Raw genomic sequence first — 24,337 nt, 5'->3', positions numbered from 1 at the left:
TCCACTCTCATAGTTGTCATATTCAATTACAATTGTCCAACTATTGGTAAACAAAGAAACCTTGTCAAGGAGGTACTTTCAGATTTGATTAACTCTACAGAGGTCCTGTTAAAACACTTACATTTAGTGAGATTGTAAGATGGTGCTGAACGCAACAATTAAGCTAGCACAAATATTCTACATTTTCATGGAAAGTTGATTTGCATATTCAAATCCACTCTCAAAGTTGTCGTATTAGAATAATTGGGATGGGATGTTGAGATACAAACGACAATGGTACCCCTACCTGATGTAGAGAAACTAAATCTTCTGTACTAAGACTATTTTTCTTTTGGTTGTTCAATAATTCCAGCTCCTGGTAGAATAATTATATGAAATCCTGGACTGAGTTTAGTTAAAGGGTATTTATGTGCATTTTACTTTGCATGCTCTTTCAATTTGCAGGGTTATCTTGATCCAGAGTACTTTTTGACTCATAAATTGACAGATAAGAGTGATGTTTATAGCCTTGGTGTTGTGTTTTTGGAGCTTTTGACTGGGAGGCACCCAATCTCACATGGCAAGAACATCGTTAGGGAGGTATTACAATTGAATTTCTTATGGCCTCTTTATTTGGAGTAGCATTAAAACCTAAACCTTAGGGACATAAATCATGAACTGGATATGTGGAATCAATTTTATTCTGAATGCCTAAAGGATATAATATGATGTTTACTTATTTCTCTATATAGTTTCCCCGATCTTTGGTAAGGTTCCAATCCATGGATTGTAATCTGTTAGGACATATTGCATATATTGAGAATTAACTAACTTCAATATGATCCAAGTTTATGGTGCTTGGGACCCCTCACTTGAGAATACTACTCAAGATCTATTTACTCAACAACTTCCCCTTCTTATATATAACCACTATTGCTAGTAACTGCCTGAATATCTAATTACCTTTATACTCCTAACCCTATACTAATCTAGGTATCTAACATTACGCTGCCCTTCAAAACACCTTGGTCCTCAAGGTGTGCTAACAAACATGATCACAAAGTTGGGCCTTTTTTTATTTTTTTATTTACCAGCAATCCCCAACAGTCTGGTCTTCAATGTTGAAAAAGAAATCCTCCCCTTCAGCTTCAAAAAACTCTTGGCTCCAATAAGGTCCATTGACTTCAGCCCACAAAGCAGCCCAATGTTCTTGAATTTTCCTTTTCCCAAGCACGTCATAGTCTAGGAAGCACAAATACCGATACACGACACGACACTGACATGTCGACACCCATTTTTAAGAAAAGTAAGACATGACACGTTGGGGACACGTCAATTTTTGAGTTAAAAACAATTAAATATATGTAATGCATATAAACATATTACATAACAAAGATTCCAATTAAAAACATCAAAATAACAAGTTTAGAGTCATAAATTATAACAAGTTTTAGTAGAGTAGTTTGTTCAACACAACAAAAGCCAAAAGGTAGAAAACTACAAAACTACATACTAAAATCAAGAACATGTTTTCATTCTTCTCCAATGATCTCTTGAGAATCCTAAACTTGAGCCTCACCACCAACATCGGTAAAAACTATAGCTTCTAATTTTGGTTCGTCCAAAGATAAACTAGCCACCTCAAGCATTCCCGCATCTTCAAATGAATTAAATGAATCCCCAGCAATGTCCCACATTTTTGTCTCTCCTTTGAGATATGATAAAAGATGTAGATTGCTAAGGATGTACACCAAGTTTTCTGCACATTGCGGTGTCATCTTGTTTCTTCTCATGAAGTGCACAAGTGAATATGTACTCCAATTTCTCTCACAACATGAGGAGGATGAAGGCTGAACTAGTAACTTCATAGCTAGTGAATGTAAAGTTGTAGTAAAGGCACCATAGATGGTCCACCAACTCTTGGCGGCATATCATATCTATTACATATGGATTCATGGTCAGCAAACTGTTCAAACATTGTAGAGAAATTGGCAAATTCAATGTTCACTTTCTTGCGCTCATCCTCTAAACTAAAATATTTCTTTAACGCACTTCATCCTCTCTCTGGCTACTTCTACTTCTTCTATGACTCATAGTTAACCCTTTGCTTATCACCAACACCAAGTGTTTAATTTTCAACCTCTACTGCTCTAGTGGGCTAGGACCATAATTAAATTGTTGTGCCCAATGTCTATCTTGGGCCAGAACACCTTTACCCTCCTTAAAAACAATCGTGAGCTTCCAACAGTTCGACCCCATAATAAAGCCCAAAATCGTACTGGTGTCGGACATATGTATATATATATCATAACATCGTTTCATTCCTGAGACACATCCGACACGTTTTTCTTCCCTCCCATTTTTGGAACTCACCACCTACTTCACCTACAGAATGATGGGCCTCCAATGTTTTATTTAGAATAAGTGGAAGCCCATTTGAACTAGTAAAACCCAAGATTTGAGCGTTTGTTTCTTTTGCCCTAACCCTACCCTCTTTCCTATCAATTTCTACCACGTCACTGGCACCATTTCCAGACATTTTACGTGGTCAGCAACTACTTCTCCCACCTCTTCACGCTTTTCACCCCTATTCCAAACCACCTTCTCGGGCCACTGTAGATCGACTTTTCCTGCCATTATCAACGTTGCCGACCGCTGTAACTTAGCCTTGATTGCCGTAATCGATGCTTCTGCTCTCATTGACTTCCCCTTTTAACTCCTTCCAGTGCAGTTGGCAGCGATTCGATTTTCCGTACTCTTTGCCATCCCAATCAATGAACAATCGGCGTCGTCTTTCTCCATCGCAATTAGGCATTTTCTGCTTCTTTGAGCAACAACATTTTCTTCACTTGAGTCTTCATTTCAGGCCTCACAAGCAATCACCGCCGACCTTCCTCTATAGTTTCTTATCGGTCACTCTTCCCCAACATCTTAACCTTCTCTGTACAGCCATTGCAACCACTTTTTCCACAAGATTTTATCAACCATGCTAGTTTTCGCAATTTTTGCTTCCTCTTGTTCTGACATATATCCGCTAGTATTAGGTATTTCTTTATAACTTTCTTCCTCCACCCGTGCCTGGTTTTCTTTTTCATCGTGTGAACATTCTTGTTTCTTTATCTCTCCAACTTCAATAAGGTCTCAATCTCTCTTCGACTACCTCTCCTCTTCTTTGCTCATATTTTTCTCCTTCCTCGATTCTTCTCCGACTTGTCCTTGCTTTCTTTTGTTTTGTTCTGATCCATCTCTATTTTCCACAATTCTTTGACCAATATTGGAGTTTCTCCCGATTCTTTGTCATCCTTCTTTCCTTTGCTTGACTCGTCCCCTAACGATGATCTAAAGACGTGATGATCAATCAGTAACTTCCTAATTTCATTTGTTGTGATGTGTTATCCTCCATTTGAATGCTCAATCGCTCAACACACCTAGCCAAGGATCTCAACTTCTCCTCAATCGCTAGCAGTTTTAGTACATTCATACAAATTCCAGCAAGTTCTTGATCAATCCCATTTAGTCGTTCTTCCATCCATTTTTGTATCGTTTTTCCAATTCTCATCCAGATTGTTGCTCTAATACCAATTTGTTAGGATACAGGAAGTAGAATCAATATATTTCATATATTGAAAATTAACTAAGAGCTACAATGTGATCCAAGTTTACATCATCTTCACTGTCTTCCTCTTCATCTCTCATCATCTACCTTTACACCCTTCCTTTTCGTTGGATATGTGGGTTTTGCCAGATTTGTATTTTAGCTGTGAATTTTTGTCTTCCTTTTTACCGTGGGTTTCGGTCCTCCTCTTTGTCGTGGGTTTTTGTCTTCCTCTCGCCAGCTTTGTCCTTTAGATCCCAATCTTCATCTTGTTCTCCATAAGATAACAAGAAGACCTTCCAATCTAAGTTTGATAATTTTATTTCTTTTATGTTTAATGAAGACATATATATTTTGTTTGATGTTTAATTAAATTAAATGTGAATAAAATAAATCTTAAAAAAAAATCAAGAAACAGTTATCAAACATATTTTTTGTTTCTTTTCTTTTTTCAAGAAACAAGAAACAGTTATCAAATACGTTTATGTTTCTTGATCTAAAAAAGAAGGAATAGGAAATCAGGAACATGGAACATGGAACAAGAAACAAGAAACAGGGAACAGGAACCCTTAGGGCCCGTTTGGTAACGTTCCCTGTTTCTTGTTTATGTTTTCATTTTTTATGAAATAGAAGTGTTTGGTAACGTTCTCTGTTTCTCGTTCTAAAAAAAAGTAGAAACATTTTTCATTTTATAAGGAATTATTGGGAACAAAAAAGTAGTTTCTCTCGTTTCCGTTTTTCAATTATTTCTATTGGTTTCTTTTATCTTCTCAATTATTTCTATTGGTTTCCTTTTCCTTTTTCTCAATTCTTTTTATTGGTTTCCTTTTCCTTTTTTCAATTCTTTTTCTATTTCATTTTCGTTTTCCATTTTCCTCTCGTGATTTTCTTTTTCTTCCTCTTATTTCCATCTTCTTCCCCAAATAACCACTCTCCACGTTGTTTCCTTTTTCTTCCTCTTATCTCCATCGTCTTTCCCAAATAACCATCTACTCTTACTCTTCCTCTCATCTTCACTGTCTTTCTTTTTGCCTCTCATCGTTTTCTTCTACACGATGCCTCTCCCTCTTTGGGTGAATTGTGTTTTTGCTGTGGGTTTTCGTCGAATTTATGGGTTTTTGCCAGATCTATGTTTTAGCCATGAGTTTTTGTCTTCCTCTTTGCCATGGGTTTCGGTCCTCCTCTTCGTCGTGGTTTTTCATCTTCCTCACGCCAACTCTATTCTTCAGATCTCAATCTTTATCTCATTCTTTATAAGATTACAAAAAGACCTTCCTATATAGGTTTGATAATTTATTTTTTTTATGTTTAGTGGAGGACATATATTTTTGTTTGATATTTAATTGAATTAAATGTAAATAAAATAAAAAATAAATCTCAAAGAAAATCAAGAAACAAGAAACAATTATCAAACACAAGAAACAGAAACAGTTATCCAACACATTTCCGTTTCTTGTTCTAAAAAATGAAGGAACAAGAAACCGGGAACAAGAAATAGGTAACGGAAACGTTACCAAACAGGTTAACCGCCCAAATATCTAATCACCTTTATAACCCTAACCCTATAGTAGTCTAGGTATCTAACATTATCTTGAATGCATAGACAATGGAGTGTACTTACACTTGTATCTCTTTTAATTGTATGTACGGTCAATAACAGGTTAACAGTGCATATCAGTCTGGGAAAATTTTCTCCATAATTGATGGTCGACTGGGTTCTTATCCCGCTGAATGTGTAGAAAAATTCGTGACACTGGCTTTGAAGTGTTGCCAAGATGATACAGATGCACGCCCTTCAATGGTAGAAGTTGTGCGAACGCTTGAAAATATCTGGCTTATGCTGCCAGAGTCTGATTCGAAAATTTCAGAGCCTTTGATCAACGATGTCATCAAAGTGACCAGTCCCCCATCTTCATCATCCAATATGAACTATTACATATCAGAAGTCTCTGGCAGTGATCTTGTGAGTGGAGTAACTCCAACCATCATGCCAAGATAGAAAACAATATGATCCAGACTAAGTTTAGGAGCCTTGTTTCATACTATTTCAACAATGTTGATAGGCCGCGTATGTCATTCTTGTAGAGCCTCTGTTGAACACGTCAACAAGTTGAACCTCAGTTTGTATATAGGATTGGATATTGCTGTACTTTTCAAATCCTCCTAATATGTAAAATTAAATTATATCTACTCATGTTAAAAAGCATGCTTTTGTTTGAGGTAGTTGTAAATATAGCAATCAAGTCTAAAGTAACAACACATGTAGCTTACAATAATTTGCAAATCTAGCATCATGCTTTTCATACACTTTTTGAGTTGGATATTGGTTTAGGATTTAAGACTTTACGGGTCGGATTTAGGGGTTGGGTTTTAGGATTTAGGATCCTAGGTAAGGTCTAGAGTCTAGGGCTAAGGCCCTTTTAAAAAATTATCAAATAATGGTTCGAGAAAGAATCTTTTGAAATATTATATGTTTAAAATACACTTTTAAGTACTGTGATTTGGTATTTGAGGTTTTAAAATAGACAGTTTTTGGTCTTAGAGATTTGAAAATTTGTTTTAGAGGGTCATTGAGGTTATTGCGAAAAGATATGTGACAAAGGGTTGATGTATTATTTTGTTTTCATTTAATTTTTATCCCTCTTCCTCTCTCCTACTCCATCTACCACCTTTGACTTTTCTTTTTTCACACGCCTAATCACAAAATCAGTGGTCGACCAACAATCATCTTTATCTTCAGGGCGGTACTTTATCAAGGAGGGCAAATTGAAAATTTTGAATTTTGGGGACAACCCAAAATATTTGGTTGCTGAACTTTGTGCAGAATGAAAATGTCATTAACAAAAGAAAAACAATGCACCCTTCAATTATCCTTTCAAAGAATGGAGAATGGCAGAATTGTGATTTAGTGATTAAAAGGAAATAGGGTGGGTGTGTCCACGAGAAAAAAGGAAAAATGCTGGTGAGATGCTTGTAGGAAGTTGAGGTGATAGTAATAAATGGGAATGGAAATGGCGGGGAATGTGCTAGACCACCATTTTCCAGCTCTGAAAGTGAAAATACAGAGGAGATAATGATGGGATTAAATGAAAGGTTGGGTACTACAATAATTAGAGCGCTCGGATGACTCATATCCATCAATATTGATGAGATGGTGATGATGGAAAATCGCACTTGAGTGGGCTGTCGAGCGTCGTTCGGAGAGGGGAAGAGGAAGAAAAATAATTGAAGATGTAATGGGACAGTCGGAGCGGTAAGAATAGGAGGGAGATGGAGAGGAAGAGAAACAAAATAAAATGAAAACAAACACCATTTTACACATAATCATAAATCAAATCATAACTAACAAAAATTGTTGCATCACTGTCTTTCCACATCATTTTTTTATTGGTCAGCTAATGGACAAATGTGACTCATGGTCAAATAACCAAGGACTATAAGTGTTCTTTTTTAGAATTCAAAGCCAAATAGGACTAAAAGTGTATGGATCATGGGGATATTTATGAAACATGAGCGTCTCCCACTATGAAATTCACAAATATTGATCTGAACTCATGTTTTAGGATTTCGTTATAGCATTTATTCCTTCTTTATGGATCTTTAGTTATATTTTGAGCTTATGGTTATAAATATATGGCACTTTTTATCTCTAAAATTAGAGAGGAGTAACCTGCTCTATGTTTAGTCCTAGTAGTATGATAATAGAAAATTATAGATAAAACACCTATTTTGCATGAGTTTACACAAATGTCTTAAAGTCCCGTTAAGTTAAATAAGATTTTTGACATTTTATTGACCATTATATCTCTCAAATTAATTATATAAAATTTATTTTTAGAAATATATAATAATATAATATCATAATTATATTATATCTCATTTATTATGTATTAAAACTTACCTATTTATTGTATTAAATAAAAATGTTTTAATTTTTATTTACTTATAATATATCATTTATTAGTGTTGCAATTTAATTATGGTATATATTTGAGTCAAATATGGTAGTAATATACGGTATATTTTTCGCAAAAGTAACCATTTTATCTTAATTGTACATTTAACAAAGGTTTTGTATCTTCGATCCTCTCCTTCAACAAGAATTTCATTCACTTTCCAATGTCTTTCACCCAATAATTTGACCATTTGCTTTATCTCTCACCAATCAATCTTTCTTATTTCAGCCATCACCTTCAATTTATCCGGTGAGTGCATATTTCATTTTAATTTTTCGATTAAAATACTGTGAATTTTTCGACATCTTCTTTAACTAATTGTTTCATGTTATTAATTTTCTTTCTTAAATTGTGTAGTATAGTATACATTATATAATGAACTTTCCCTTGTTTAATACTATTGTGTGGTTAATGAACTTTTTCTTTAAGTTTCTGGACTTTGGACCATTTATTCTTTTTAGAATCAATAGTGCACCATGCAAATGTACAACATAAAAATATATCATATAGGGATTAGGGCATAGCCTTGGAACTTGATTTATTGGATTTAGGATTATAATATTTAATTTCTCAATAACAACTTTATTGAAACAGAATATGATTACAAACTACGAGTTTTATGACAAAAAATTCCAACAGTTAAGATGGTATCAATCATAATTAGGTTTGAATTATTATTAGTATGGATGTTTCGAAATATAGTAAAATGAGTTATCTTATTTACATATATAATAAAAAAAATTATTTGTTTACATGATAGATTTCAAACATTTATTGTGATCTAAAGGTAAAATTTTTCTATATTTGTAAATATTTTTAATTTTGACGTCTACAACAATTTTCCTTATTCTTATTCTTATTAGTTTGCCAAATGTTGTCATTAAAACTAACAAAATATATCCAATTCAAATTATTTAAGCAAGCAATTTTTTCATTTTTATTTATAATAAAATTTTAAACATTAAATGAGTTTAATAAAATTTTAAAGTTGTTATTTTTTGGCCCAAATAAATCTTTATTTTTTTTTGTACGGTACAATTTTTAAAATAAGTTGATTACTATATTTGCAACATCTCTTTAATACATATAAAAACTTCAATTAGAGGTGGAAAATTTTAAAGTCTATTAAACATATTTATATTGATCGAAATTCTTTTAGATTGTCGTAAACTATCATACTTATTAATTATTTTAATTGTAATGATTAATTATTTAATCTGTATTGATTGCTATTAAATATCATCCTATCATGAATTACTATTAGATTAATTAAAGATTAAATGAGCCTTTTACTCGATAATGCATTTTAATAGATTGAAAATATGATTAGATATTGGAAATTAATAGATTGAAAATATGATTAGATATTGGAAAGTTGAGTTATCTTGGATTTGTCATCAGAGTATTAGGAAGGGTGTGAGAAGGAAGTTGTGACGTGTTCTCTGGTGTGCTACGATTTACTTTATCTGGAAGGAGTGTAATCATCATCTCCATAGGGGTCAGGCTCGTGAGTCTATGGTTCTGTTTCAGCTCATTCGTTCTTATATACGTGCTCGTGCTGCTTCTCGATGTGAGAATGCTCATGATCTTATTTAGTTGGTTTTCTTTTCGTCTTTCCTTTCTTTGCTTGTCCCTGGGCTGTGGGGTTGTTATTCCTTCTGTTTGGTTACTTTCATTGTTGTGTGGTGTTGTTTTGCCTTTTTGTGTGTTTTATTATTCTAAAATATTGTTGCTTTGGTTGGTGTTTCTTTCTTTTGGTTTATTGCTTTCTTTTGGTTTATTTGAAAATGTGTGTTAATGGATTTTTCTTAAAATAAATTATAAAATAATATAATGTGTAATTGATAATATGAATTGTAGGTATCAAATAAGAGATAGAGAGCTGGAAATCTAAAAGAAGGAAACTATTAAAAAGGAAAAACAAAGTGAGCAACATGAGCTTAGCTCAACTGGCACCTTTATGTTCATGTGTACAAGAGGTCCTGGGTTCAAATCTTCACCCCAGCATTTATTACAATACCTTTGCAAAAAAAGAAAAAAAAAATTTGGCATCTTCGTAGACCTAAAAGATGTCTAAATTTCAAGTAAAATGCATCAAGCCCCTTCGGTTTCAAAACTTGCATAGCAAACTTTTCGCTTTTGGCCAAATAAAAACCAGACTTGCCTAGTTCTATCGTTTGTCACCTCGTATGACAGTCCGTAAAAAGAAATGAAAGGAAGTTCAGCCGTTTAGGCCAAGTAAAATGCATCGAGATTGTTCGGTATCAGAACTTGTGTACCTCTTTGCTTTTGGCCTAATGGATACTAGACTTTCTAAGTTCCTACTGTTCTTCACCTCGCACGATAGGTCGTAAAAAAACAAAAGGAAGTTGAGCTGCTTAGGCCAAGTCAAATATGTCGAGGTTCTTCGATATTAGAATTTACATAGAGAACTCTTCACTTTTAGCCTAAGCAAAACCAAATTTCCCTGGTTCCTACCATTAATTCATATCGCGCGACAGCCCGTCAAAAGAAACAAAAGAGAGTTAATCCATTTAGGCCAAGTAAAAAGTGTTGAGTTCCTTTGGTGTCAGAAGTTATGTAACAAACTCTTCGCTTTTGGCCTACGTAAAACCAGACTTGCCTAGTTCCTACCATTCTTCCCCTCGCATGACACTCCGTAAAAAGAAATGAAAGAGAGTTAAGTCGTTTAGGACAAGTAAAATGCATCGAGTCCCTTCCTTCGGTATCAGAACTTGCGTAACAACTTCTTCGCTTTTGGCGTAAACAAAATCAGACTTGCTTACTTCCTACTGTTCGTCACCTTGCACGACAGCCCGTAAAACATAAGAGAGTTCAGCCGTTTAGGCAAGTAAAATGCATCAAGCTCCCTCTATATCAGAACTTATGTAGCGAACTCTTTGCTTTTGGGCTAAGTAAAACTAGACTTGCCTAGTTCCTACCGTTTGTCACCCCGCACGACATACCGTAAAAAGAAACGAAAGGGAGCTAAGCCATTTAGGTCAAGTAAAATGCATCTAGTTCCTTCGGTATTAGAACTTGCGTAGCAAACTCTTCGCTTTTAGCCTAAGCAAAACCAAACTTTCCTAGTTCCAACCATTAATTCACATCGCACGACAGCCCGTCAAAAGAAACAAAAGATAGTTAAGTCATTTAGCTCAAGTAAAATGCATCGAGTTCCTTCGGTATCAGAAGTTGTGTAGTGAACTGTTCGCTTTTGGCCTAAGCAAAATCAGACTTGTCTAGTTCTTACCGTTTGTCACCTCGCACGACAGTAATTAAAAATCAACATAAGGGAGTTAATTCGTTTGGGCCAAGTAAAAATCGTCTAGTTCGTTCTGTGTCAGAAGTTATGTAGCTAACTCTTCGCTTTTGGCCTACATAAAACCAGCTTGCCTAGTTCCTACCGTTCTTCCCCTCACATCACACTCTTTACAAAGAAACGAAAAAGAGTTAACTATTTAGGACAAGTAAAATGCATCGAGTCCCTTCGGTATTAGAAATTGCCTAGCGAACTCTTTGCTTTTGGCCTAAGCAAAACCAAACTTGCGTACTTCCTACCATTCATTACCTTGCACGACAACCCATAAATAGAAACAAAAGAGAGTTCACATGTTTAGGCAAGTAAAATGCGTCGAGTTCCCTCAGTATCAAAACTTGTGTACCGAACTCTTTACGTTTAGACTAAGCAAAACCAGACTTGCCTAGTTCCTATTGTTCGTCACATCGCACAACAGCCCGTAAAAAGAAATGAAAGGAAGTTAGCCATTTAGGCCAACTAAAATACGTCGAGTTCCTTCGATATCAAAACTTACATAGCGACCTCTTCACTTTTGGTCTAAGCAAAAGCAGACCTTCCTAGTTCCTACTATTCGTCACGTCAAACGACATCAAAAAAAAAAAAAAAACGAAAGGGAGTTAAGTCGTTTAGGCCAAGTAAAATGCATTGAGCCCCTTTGGTATCAAAACTTGAGTGGCGAACTCTTCGCTTTTGGCCTAAGAAAAACCATACTTATTTTTGGACTGTTTTTGGCGCTACCGTTGTACACAAGCAACGAGCCCCACCCGACCCCTAGGTCATGGGCTATTTTTCTATGTCATGCAGTGTGCAATGTAGATGGGTTCTCACACTTATCTGCCGACTATCATCGGTGTAAATAGGTTCCACAAAATGAAAGAAAATAACAAAACCATTCGAAAAAAAGTATTGGGAGAAAAATAAAAACTGAGTTTGGGGCATCTCCGAGCGATTTTTGTGGGAAAAAATTTCATATTACTCAAAGCGAGGTCACCTAGTAGTTAGATGTGAATTTTCGAGACTTTTTTCATATGCTCAAAAATCGGCCGATTTTTCGTAGGCTAAAGCATTGACCATTTTTTGACCGTTTTTGGCGCTACCGTTGTACACCACCAACGAGCCCCACCCGACCCCTAGGCCCTAGGATATTTTTCTATGTCATACAGTGTGCAATGTAGATGTGTTTTCACACTTATCCGCCGACTATCATCGGTCCAAATAGGTTCCACAAAATGAAAGAAAATAACAAAACCATTCGAAGAAAAGTATTGGGAGAAAAATAAAAACTGAGTCTGGGGCATCTCCGAGCGGTTTTTGTGGGAAAAACTTTCATATTACTTAAAGCAAGGTCACCTAGTAGTTAGATGTGAATTTTCGAGATTTTTTTCATATGGTCAAAAATCGGCCGAATTTTCGTAGGCTAAATTATCAACGAGACCAAAAAAACTATTTGGGTTAAATAAGGCGTGACATTCGTAACTCCTACTTTACAACTACATGTCTCAAACACAACATGGTAGATTTTACTATACTTAAATCTTCTTAAAGAAAAATGTTAGCCTACACTTAATTTCTATCTCAAAAAAATGTTACAAACAACAGCTAACTAAAAAAAATATTTTTAACATTGTTGAATTAATGATAAATTTTGGATCAATCACATATTGTCACGTCATTTGTCGAATTAATTAAAGAATTACAAGTTATCAAATTTGTGACCAGTTAAAAGTTGACAAGTGTTCCAAGTTGATAGTTAAATATTTTGATTGGTTAATCCTAGTAATACCAAGACCTCTAGATAAACTAAAATAAATGGGTTCAATTAATATTAATATGACAAAATAATAGAGTACAATTTGAAAAGTAGTAAATCCTAAAAATAATTTGATTTTTAGCAAAATCGCCTAAAGTATATATTATTTTACAATTTTTCAACCATTTTATCCATTCATAGACTGAAACTCATTTTTATCAGATACATTGTATTTGTGCATAGTAAAATAATGAAATATAACACATATTTACGAATATTTGCATATCATTTAGTTTTATAAAAATATTAAATAAATATTTATTTTCGAAATTGATCTCATTTTCCAACATCAAATTATGTAGTAATAGTTGTCGTAGTAGTAGTAGTCGTAGTAGTGGTGGTAGTAGTGATAGTGATGGTGGTGGTAGTCATAGTAGTCGTGGTAGTCGTGGCAGTGGTAGTGGTATAGTAGTAGTATCCATGAAATATTTTATTTTCCCCTGTAAGTACTACTACCCTATAATAATAATAATAGCTATTTAATTCACACTATTTTTGCTACCCATAAAATGATTGATAATGTAATTCCTTCATTTGTACATTTCATAAGGATTGGTTAATTCTTAGTAACATTTTATTATATCATATAAATACATAATTTTTCATATAATGATTTGGATAATTTTTAGTAACATTTTATACCCCATTTTTCTATTTGGAGGTTTCAAATTAACTATTTAAAACTTTATTTATATCATTCATAATATATATACTCATAGCTATTTAATTCATATTCTTTTTTTCTATCCATAAATGATTGATAATATAATTTATTCATTGTACGTTTCATAAGGTTTGATTAATATTTAGTAACATTTTATTATATCATAAGTAATGCACAATTTTCATATTTATAATTCAATGTTTATAAATATTTATTTTATTATTTGAATTTGAAAGTTTAGTTGAAATATCTTCAAATTTTCAATTTATAATTTTATCTTTCCCTATAATCGTGATATAATAACGACTTCATATTAAGATTTTATTTTTTGTATAATTATGCATTTAACCAACCTTCCATAAAATTGTTTATTTAATATAATAATAACTTGAAATTAAAATTTTCATGAAATAGTTCATTTAACAATCATTTCATAAAATGATTTTATTTTCTCCTATAATTATTGTTCATTTAGCATGCATATTATTATTTTAAGAAAATTTTTATCATCTATAAACATCGTGATTCTTGATTGATTCTCCTAAATTAATGACAAACATAATTTCAAAATTTTAGGATAATATTGTTAATATCTTTTTATATATTCCATAAGTGTTATTTTAAAATTTGATTAGAAACCGCCAAAGTACTAAAATTTTGATTTTAAATATCAAGGTCCCATAAAAACCGTGATAATAGTGTGATTTGTATCTAAAAGAATTATTTAATTGTACGAATAATTTTTGTATGAAATTTTTATTTTGAATTACACTAATATTCGATTTAAGTTTCACTACTATGAATAATTTGGTGTTTGCACTCAAATTTCTTTTACGACAGGTTTGACTTTATTGTACACTTTTCCCATCTTCAGATCTTTTTGTGTATTGGCTTATGTTAGTTATGTTGAAATTCCTAGTTGTAGTTGTTGATTATGCACCAACTGTTTGGTTGGAAATACACTGTATTTGAATAATGTATTCATTCTCATATTTAGATTTTCTACAATATCTATAAAATAATAAATGTTCAAAACAAATAATACAAACTAATCCCTTTGTTTGCTCCTAAAATGGAGGAGATACTGTTCTACATTTTATTTTATAATTTATAATAATAATAATAATAATAAAAACAAACCTTTTGTTATATCTAAATATATCATATAATTAAATAATAAAAAACAACAAATTTTTATTCAAACGGTTCTTCTCTTTCTAAGCTTCCAAAATCACAGAAGCCACAACAACAATGACCATATTCGAGCTTTTTCAAAAAAAGAAAAGCCTTTGAATGGTTTCAAATGGTTTTCTATAGGGTTTCAAATGAAAAAAAAAGCATCTGAATGAAAGAGAAATAGAAGTAAGTGGACAAAGTTTAAATAAAATAAAAAATCAGTTGCAAGATTTTAAGAAGATGAAAAAAAAAACAAATGCCAACATGAGCTTATCTCAACTGGCACCTGTATCTTCCTGTAGACAAGAGGTCCGGTACAAATCCCCACTCCATAATTTATTACGATACCTTTGCAAGATTTGTAAGAGGTTCAAATGATTTTCTTTAGAGTTAACGAAAGAAGGTAGTGAGCGGTGGAGCTTTCCATTAATGACAAGTTTTCTAATCTTTACGTTTTTGGGGAGAAATTTTTATATAACACATGTTAATTTCAATTATAATGTATTTGATGTATAGATGAACAGTTGTATTGTTCAGATTGAGTAAAGACATTTAAGAAATTGTTTTATTTATTTATTTTTATAATTTTTATGTTGGGTTATTAACCATTTAAAATTACTTTTGCTATTTTTCCAAAGTAAAAATTATTGTTGACAGCCGTAGCCTATTAATATTTGGGTTAAAGTTTTTGCTCAATTTTGACCCAAACGCCTCCCAAACCCAATATCCAATTAATTGGGCCCAATGGGTCATATTCATGGACTAAGCAAACCCAGTTTCATAAAAGCCCACTCAAAAATAGAGGATTCTTCTTCATTTAAAGTGGAAAAATTAGATGTTTCAGACAACTTAGAGAGGATTTTCTCAACAACCTTACAACTCTTTAACTTTTGAAGTAAGCACACTTGAACACTGAAGTTTTAGAGATGCAGTTCTTCTACGACTTCAACTTAAGAGTATCCATGTGTTCAACTTCTTCAAACCAGGAGTATGCATCAAACATATCAAAAGAGACCGATATAACCTTACCAAAAAGAACCATAAGCCAATCAACAAGTCAAAGATGATCCATATTGATCGAAAATTCAGAAACCAATCCAAGCAAATCAACAAACCATTGACTTATCCAACTCGATCAAGCCAAAGTTAATCCCAAGTGATCAACATGCCAAAAACCAACCCAAGCTAATCAACGAGAGCTAGAAGTAGATTCAAGTCGATCGACAAGCCATAGGCCAATCCAACCTAATAAAGTCAAAGTTAATCTTAGTCAATCAACAAACCAAATTAAAAATCATATGAACTAATTAACGAGTTAAAAATCGATTCAAGTTAATCAACAAGTCAAATGTTGATCCAAGTTGATCAATCAATGTTTAAAAGGCCGATCATCCAAAAAGATCAACAAGAATAAAATGTCTATCATATAGAAAGGTCATCAACTTTAGCGATTAAAGTTTGTTTTTCGATAGAAAATAAAATTATCAAACATTAAATATTGTACTCACACTATTTTGAAATGAATATAAATAAAATAGTTGAATTAAAAAAATTAAATTTGTTTGAACATGGTTATTTCTAGAATGAGAGAGAACCATTTGATGAAAGACTTTTAATTATTACTACAACCATTCTTTTAATAAAAAGAACAACACACATTAAAAAGAGCATTTTTAAATAGAGTAACATGAAGGAAGATATTAATAAATTTTAAATACTATAAAAAAAATTGTTATATTTTGTAAGTTATTTTAAACAGTTTTAATATTTATAATAAATTATCTTTTAAAAAAAGTTTTGAAAAACTATTGTTTTATTTTATTGGTGGAAAAACTTTAAACTTTTTTGGTTTTCTAGAAAGTAAGAACTAAAAATCAAAAGACTGAAAACTAATTTCATCTCGTCAGGGGAAAATAGCGTTGATGTGGCATTAAATACATAAGGCATAACTTTCGATAAAGTCAACAATAATACAATATCACGGAATTATAGTCTGTATGATAGCTCCCTTTTCCAGCGTTGAATAAAATGAATATGAGGGTAATTAAAAAAGAAGAAAGAGTTTAGATGCAATTTAATTATTATTTTAGTGACCATTATTCCAAATGTTCATAATTGGCCTCATCTTACTTAAAAGAAAAATTGTATATAATAATTAAAATAGAGAGAGAAATGGTAGAAATACAGTGGGCGTGGGGGGTGGGGTGGTGAGGTATGGGTGGACAACTGTTCCAGCCATAGCCTTGGACGTTTATTTATTTATTTTAAAAAAAGGAAACTTAGAGAGATTGGGATGGTGTCACACCCAAAATAGTTGTTGATGTGTTACCGTAGACAGTTGATTTAAAAATAACTGCCGTGGATGTACGTGTCGGCAACTTAAAAGAAGTAATAGGGGAAGTTTGGTGAGACGGTGCGTGTGGGTGCGTGTGTGTGGGAGGGCTGAGGGTAAGAGTGTATGAAAAACATTAGCAAAAACAAAACAGATCAAAAGAGAAAAAGAGAAGAAAGGAAAAGAAAAGAAAAGAGAAGAAGAAGAAAAAAGAAAAACAAAGAAAAAGAAAAAGAAAAAGAAAAAAGACTGTTAAGAGAGGTTGTTACGGTGAAGGAGAGGAGCGGCGTGTGTTCAAGTGTCGTGCATGCATTTTATGCATCTGTTGCTTTGCATGCACTCTCTTCTCTCTCCATTGCACTGCTAACTGCTAAAAAGCCTTCTCCCCTGATCTCCTTCCATGGCCTCATTTCTCTCTCCCCATTCCTCCCCCTCTCTCACTCTCTTCTCTAAACCTCTTTTATTTTAGGGTTTTCTTTTGCTTGATCTCCACTTCTATGGCCTCCAACCGCTGCATGAACACGTCTTGCCCAGCCCCCACCTCCCTACACTGGACCAAAGGATGGCCTCTGGGATCCGCCGGATTCGCAAATCTCTGCCTTAACTGCGGGTATTTTCCCTTCTATTTCTTCATTTGATTTTCCCACCCCAGTTTCCTTAAATGCATTCCTTTCTTTCCCTTTTCCCTCTACCCATCTTATATATCAAAATTCCTAATATTGCCCTTCCCCCTTTAACTATCTTTTCATTTACCGAAAATTACTCGCATCCTCCTATCCAAAATTTCCAATTAATTAACTAGGTCATTTAGATTTATCAATTGGTGAATATTCGTTATGACTACTTTGAGTTGAGCTTGTACTACTTAATGTCCAATTTGAGTGTGTGAAGCATAAGATGTTCCATCCACATTGACCGATTAGATGAGAGTTTAATTTCAAAGTTTGGATTATGCCTCCACATTCTCTCTGGAAAATGGGTTGCTCAAAGGGCAGGATGACAAGGAAAGTTTATACATGCATACACATAGAATTTAATTTCCTATTTCTTTTTAATAGTTATAATTAAAGAAAATATTCTCTTTTCTAGTTTCTATTCATTGCTGTCGAGAATTCTATTAAAGAATTTAAGAAGCGTGTATAACAGAGTTTCATACGGTGCAGAGGATTTTTCATTTCCTTTTATTACCACCCATACAGTTTAATCTCTTCATGTGAATCTCGCTATACATATTGAAGCTTAATTTCTCTCAGTTAATACTGATGTTTGTAATTTTGTTAGCTTTAGAGGGCAACATGTTTGTTTTCTTTTATTTTAATTTCTTTTTAAATCACTTTTTTTGTTTTGGGCTACTTTTTTACCCAGTTTATTTAGTTCCGTAGGCTGTTTAGGCTTTTATTTCATGCTACGAGGGATCTATCTTTACTTTTTTTTTTTTTTTTTATCATTGACAAGAAAAGATTTATATATTGTAGTGTTATGCTATATTAAAATTGATGTCACTATCTTCTGTATCTTCTAATCCTTCACTGTCCCTTCATACTGTGCGTGATTTAGATCCGCTTATGAAAATTTAGTCTTCTGTGATACATATCACTCAGAGGAAGCTGGTTGGAGGGATTGCAGTTTTTGTGGCAAGGTATGCAAATGTGCTGGTAATGACCTTTAGTTTAAATGCCTTCTCTCAGTCTCAATTTATGTGTGTGCAAGTACGTATGTAGGAATCTGTCCATGTCCAATTCTAATTGTGATCTTATATGTGAAACATTTTTTCTATTTCAGAGAATTCACTGTGGGTGTATAGTTTCTAAATCTATGTTTGAATGTCTGGATTATGGAGGTATTGGGTGCACAGGTTGTGTGAAAAGATCTCGACTTGGTGTGGTAAGATTGGTATCTGAATTAGCCAACTTCTGATTACACTTAGATTTGACATCAGTTTCTCTACCCATTTCAATGCTTCTCTTTGTTGCTTTTAGCATATTCAAATTCACATAAAATAAACTTTGAGTTGGCATGATATGGAAGGCTGCTCGTTTGTAATCAGTTATGGTTTTGATGATAAATTTATGAATGTTTTGTTAAAATGCAAACCCTTGCAGTGGAATTGTATCAGAGCATGTGGTCTAGGGAGGTCATGTGTTTAAGTCCCTACAATGTTATTTTCTCCCCAACTAAAATTGATTTTCACTTGTTGGGTGTTCATATATCAAGCCCACAAGTGAGGGAGAGTATTGAGTGATGTAATATTAAATTTGCCTTACCAATTTGCTTAAACCTTAGAGTCAATTGGTGATTTAAGAAGTTTATTCTTCACACACACACACACCTTCTTTGTGTTTTGGGTACTTCCGACCTTTGGCTCTAAGTGAAGCTGAAATTAGTACCAATCACTAGCAGAAAAGCCTGCAGGATATGCAATGTGGCTTTGTTTAAATATATAGCAACACTCGCTAGTCTAGAAGAGTCTTGAAGTATCCATAATACTTCATTAGTGTGTAAATTAGATTTCTCTAGAATTACGTTGAAAGGTGTAAATAAATATCTAAAAGAAAAAATCTAGAAATATCCTAAATTTTTTAGATTAAGAAATTCTAGAATTCTTTTAAATAAGGATGAGATGAAAAATATCTAGAATAGTTACAATTCTAGAGAAATATTTGGCTTGAGCTGCAAGGATTTCATGTCTATAAATAGAAGATGTGATCCTCATTTGTGAACCAAAGCAAAGAAAGAAAAGCAAGCAAAGTAAGCAAATAGAGGAAGAATGAAAGTAAGAGAGTTAGTGTCGAGTCATGCCCCCGTTCAAAATGTGACCTCTACGTACCAAGTATGGACATGACTTAGGCGAACCGACGTTTCGAGGTGAAACACCAGAACGTCTAAAACTTCTTGCAACTTAACCTAAACCTTAAGTGTGATCATGCTGGTGAAAGCTTCTACCATGCAGTAGGACAACATGCGATATAAAAAAAATTAGTAATCCTTTTATTAACAATCTTGTTACAACGCAAGCATACAACTTACAACATAAAGGATTACAAAACTTAAGCTAACTACTACGATGCAACACATCCAGTACTTAGCATTGCCCTCCGCTCATGTTATGCCCCGCCCCGCATGCGTTTTGAAGTTTTCCATGTGGCACGTGGTATGACTTGAGCTGTTATGACGCCTTGAATAAACGCCAGAACAATCAGCTTAAGTCTTTAACTTAATCACCTAGCAATTTTAAATTTAAACCTTAAATTTAGGCGGTAAGAAAATATTCCATAACGCAGTGGATAACAACAAAAACTTCTTTTATTAACTTTAAACCAAATGATTCAAATTTTACACTTTGCATGCTTTCTTAATACAAGAATTATAAAATAAACTTAAATGCCTTCAAGAGTCTTCCCACTTTAAACACCTTGCTTGCTCCCTCTACTCTTCTTTACTTGGCCTCAACGCCTGATCGTCTGAGGAAAGGGAAACTTAACACATAAGTCAACTACTTAGTGAGTGATAGTTTTGGAAAACCTTTTTGGGCATGCAACACATAAAATCATTTCATAAAACAAGCTTCAACGCCTTGTTTCAATAAATCATAAATCACACATTAGCCTTTCATTATTCCTTTCGCCAGGAACATGAACCATTCCCACAAAGACTACTGTGATGGCTTTTTCATCAACAGATCCCTTGGAGAATTTCGTAGTTCATTTCCATTTGCTCAGGCCGCTAAGCTCAATACATATCTTTTATGCATTGGCAAGCTTCACTCCACTATGCAGGCCTTTTCTACATGGTTGCCTTTACTCTTTATGTCCACATAATAGTCAACTCGTTGATAGGAATAAGACTAATGGTTTACAACAAACATAGCATTCAATAGAATCATCACGCATAAATTCTTACTTTAAGCATAACACGAAAATTTTCTTTATAAACATTACCATAAGAAACAACATTACAATCGAAAGGAAGCTTTTAAAATCTTTAACAACAACTGTCACTCTTGTCAGATGCGTGGGCCCACGTGCCTCTGCCGTTTTGCCTCACCGCCCATCCCAATCCCTTCTACTCGTCGTCGGCTGTCCAACGGTTATAGCCTGCCGGTCAATCGCAGCTCCACACGCCGCCCATGCCCTCTGATTATGGACAGCCACCACAAAAACTTTCAGATCTGTTTGTTCTCGATGTTGATCCTTTACAACAACTCTTTATCTATAATAACAGGACTGATGGTATCCATAATAGATCGGGGGTTGAAGCGGACGAGTCTTCGACACATTCCAAACCAACTGAGTTGCCGATATATTTCAAGAACCCGATAATTTCGCTTCCTAATGTGCCTTCGAATTATATAACTAACTCTGCTGCCTTTAGTGCTTGATTCTCGACCCATGATAATGAGAAGAATAGTGGAAAAACAATCCTCGTTTGTGAGCACTCTAAGAAACAACGACACATCAACAATTAGTGTTGGAAACTCTACGGTCGTTCCCCAGGAAGTAATAAACAATGTTCCTCCAACGAGCAACAGAACTCAGTGCGTGCCGATGTTAGGGAGACTGGCAGCACCTCTCAATCCACTGGCCCTATAGCTATCCAAACCAACCCTATTGCTAGCCAGACCAACCCTCATACTCTAAGCATCATTGCTCAGTCAGGTATGCCTTAGTCCCTTGACCCTATTAGCGTTGATGGGAAACATCCCTGGATTTTGGACTTGGGAGCCACAGATCACTTGACAGGTTTTTCGGAGCACTTCATCTCTTATACCCCTTGTGCCGGTTGTTAGAATTAGTGGGCTTCCTTAGAGTATTTTTGGAAAGAATATGGAAGATTTTTCCTATTTCCTAAATCTTTTCCTTTTTTCTCCTTATTGTATTCTGTTTATTCTCCCTCTTTGTACCTATTGTATTCATTCATCAGAAAAATAATAAAAACTAAAAACATTGGTTTTTCTCCCGGTTGTCGGGTTTCCACGTAAGTCTTGGTTTCACTTTTATTGCTTTCAAGATGGTATCAGAGCAAAGCAACAACGAAACTCTAGTAAACAGTTTAGGAAAAACCCAGATTGAACCGGAGGCTGCCGCTGGAATCGCTGCCGCCGCCGCCATTGAAAAACTATTCCAAAGGATTCAAATGTCGTCTCTCTATCGAATGGGTCAACCCTCACCGTCATCTGCACAACTATTTTGCCAGAAACCATTTCACCACCGCCTCTGTCAGGTGTGTGGGACCACCGCAGTTGCCCTTTCATCCCACCGCTCAGCCCAACCTCTTCTACGTCCAGTCGTTTATCCAACCAGCCTACCCTTTTGGTCATCTGCCGCCACACGTGTGCCCATCGCTGCCAGACAACAACCTGCAAAACTGTTAAATCTGTACAGCAATGCAAGTCTGTCCCTCGACCCTTTATAGCAACCTTTCTTCTATGGGAACGAGGCTGACTAACTCCATAATAGATAAGGGATTGAAGCGGGTGAGTCATCGGCACCCTTCGGTTACAGACAACTATATGTTTGTGGTCCTGGGATTAACCAGACCTACAACGGAGTTGTTTTTGAAGTTGGTGCATCCTCGACACAATCTAAATCGACCAAATCTACCAATGTATTCAAAGAACCTGGTAACTTCGCTCCCTAATGTACCTTCGAATTATATAACTAACTTTGCTACCTTTAGTGCTTGATTCTCTACCCACGATAATGAGAAGAATAGTTTAAAACTAATCCTCGTATGCGAGCAGTGCAAAAAACAATAGCACACCAAGGATCGGTATTGGAAACTCCACAATCGGTCCCCAAGAGGTAACAAACGTTCCTCCAACGAGCAATAGAACTTAGGGCGTACCGGTGTGAGGGAGATTGTCAGCACCTCTAAGTCAATTGACCCTACTACTAGCTAAACTAGCCCTCCTACTCTAGGTGTCATTGCTTGGTCAGGTATGTATCAGTCGCTTGGTCTTATTAGTGTTGATGGGAAGATATCTTGGATTTTGGATTTGGGGACACAGATCACTTGACAAGTTTTTCAGAGCACTTTGTCTCTTATATCCCTTGTGGCAGTAATGAGAAAATTGGATAGTCGATGGCTCTTTCGCCCCGATTGCTGGCCAAGGACAAATAGTTCACTTTGATGGTTTCTCTCTCCATAATGTTTTGCATGATCCTAAGCTTTCTTACAATTTGTTATCTATCAATAAGATCACTCGTGGGCTGCACTGTAAAACTACTTTCTTACCTGAATCTGTTTGTTTTTCGAACTTGAGTTAGGGGAGGATGATTGGAACTGCCGACATAGCTGGGGACTGTACATCCTTGACGATGACACCTCCGATAGTAGTATCTCTAAGGCTAGTTTACTGTCTTCCTATTTTAGTATTTCTGGACATGACTTTATGTTTAATGTTTTCCCATCTATTTTCTAAAACTGATGTCTCCTCGTTATCTTGTGATGTGTGTATTTGGGCAAAACAACATTGGGTTTCTTTTCCCTCGCAACCATATAAACCCACAAGACTATTTAACCTTATCCATAGTGACTTTTGGGGTCCTTCCAAGGTCCCCACCTCATACCCGTCTTACTTGGGTCTACCTTATCGTCGATAAATGTGAGGTTTCCTCTATTTTCCAAAACTTCTATCACTCCATCGAAAAACAATTTCATACAAAAATTACAATTCTTTGGAGTGATGATAGTCGAGAATTCAGAAACCATAACCTTAGTGAATTTCTAGCCTCCAAAGGGATTGTTCACCAAAATTCATGCGCCTACACTCCTCAACAGAAAGAGGTGGTCGAGCGAAAAAATCGTCACGTTCTAGAAGTACCCCCTTTCCTTATGCTATCCACTTCCCTCCCTTCATACCTGTGGGGAGATGCTATTCTTACAGCAACTCATTTAATCAATAGAATGTCTTCTTGTATCCTCCACATTCAGACTCCCTTAGATTGTCTTAAGAAATCCTACCCCTCTACTCGTCTTATTTTTGAGGTTCCTCTTCGTGTGTTTGCGTGTACCGCTGATGTCTATAATTTTGGCCATAATCAGACCAAATTTACCCCTCAGGCTCAGGAATGTGTGTTTGTTGGGTATCCCTTCATCAGTGCGGTTATAAATGTTTTCACTCAACGTCCAGGAAATACTTTGTCACTATAGATGTTACTTTTTGTGAGGATCAACCCTACTCTCCCGTTAGCCATCTTCGGGGGAGAGTATGAGTGAAGAGTCTAACAACACCTTCGAATTTATCGAACCTACTCTTTGTACCGTGTCCGACGTCGATCCTCATCTCAGAGTCCTACCCACACACCAAGTTCCTTGAAAAACGTATTATAGGAGGAATCTCATAAAGGAAGTTAGGTCTCCTACTAGTCAGCTGCCTACTCTAGTCCAAGACCTTGAACCTCCTCGAGATCAAGGTATGGAAAACCCTACTGAACCTTGTACTAATAATACGATGAGTGAGAATGACGGGACTGATGTTGCTGTTCTTGAAAATGTGGAAGAAAAGAACAGTGGTAATACGAC

The 24,337-nt window shown here is 34.9% G+C and overlaps 2 protein-coding genes across 9 annotated transcripts in view; both read left to right on the top strand.

The window, feature by feature from the left end:
* LOC101208136 (probable LRR receptor-like serine/threonine-protein kinase At1g06840) overlaps positions 1 to 5,879 on the top strand; it is a 48,234-nt gene extending 42,355 nt beyond the window's left edge. For 3 of the 4 annotated variants that reach the window (XM_031888626.1, XM_004137324.3, XM_031888629.1), the window contains 2 exons: positions 445 to 579; positions 5,235 to 5,879. In XM_031888626.1, coding sequence (XP_031744486.1) covers positions 445 to 579; positions 5,235 to 5,573 — 474 coding nt within the window. In that variant the 3' untranslated portion in view covers positions 5,574 to 5,879. The remainder of the gene's footprint in view (positions 1 to 444; positions 580 to 5,234) is intronic. The other variant, XM_031888632.1, reaches the window with a different exon arrangement.
* Positions 5,880 to 16,758: 10,879 nt separating this feature from the next.
* LOC101214226 (B3 domain-containing transcription repressor VAL1) overlaps positions 16,759 to 24,337 on the top strand; it is a 31,159-nt gene continuing 23,580 nt past the window's right edge. The window contains exons 1-3 of one of the 5 annotated variants that reach the window (XM_011651109.2): positions 16,759 to 17,423; positions 18,371 to 18,452; positions 18,596 to 18,697. In XM_011651109.2, coding sequence (XP_011649411.1) covers positions 17,311 to 17,423; positions 18,371 to 18,452; positions 18,596 to 18,697 — 297 coding nt within the window. In that variant the 5' untranslated portion in view covers positions 16,759 to 17,310. Of the gene's footprint in view, positions 17,424 to 18,370; positions 18,469 to 18,595; positions 18,698 to 24,337 lie in introns of all 5 variants that reach the window. The other 4 variants (XM_031883669.1, XM_031883673.1, XM_011651101.2 and 1 more) reach the window with 4 other exon arrangements.

The sequence above is a fragment of the Cucumis sativus genome, chromosome 1 (genome assembly GCF_000004075.3).
Source record: "Cucumis sativus cultivar 9930 chromosome 1, Cucumber_9930_V3, whole genome shotgun sequence".
In the NCBI taxonomy this organism is placed as follows: Eukaryota; Viridiplantae; Streptophyta; class Magnoliopsida; order Cucurbitales; family Cucurbitaceae; genus Cucumis; species Cucumis sativus.
This window is presented reverse-complemented; position numbering and strand designations above follow the sequence as displayed.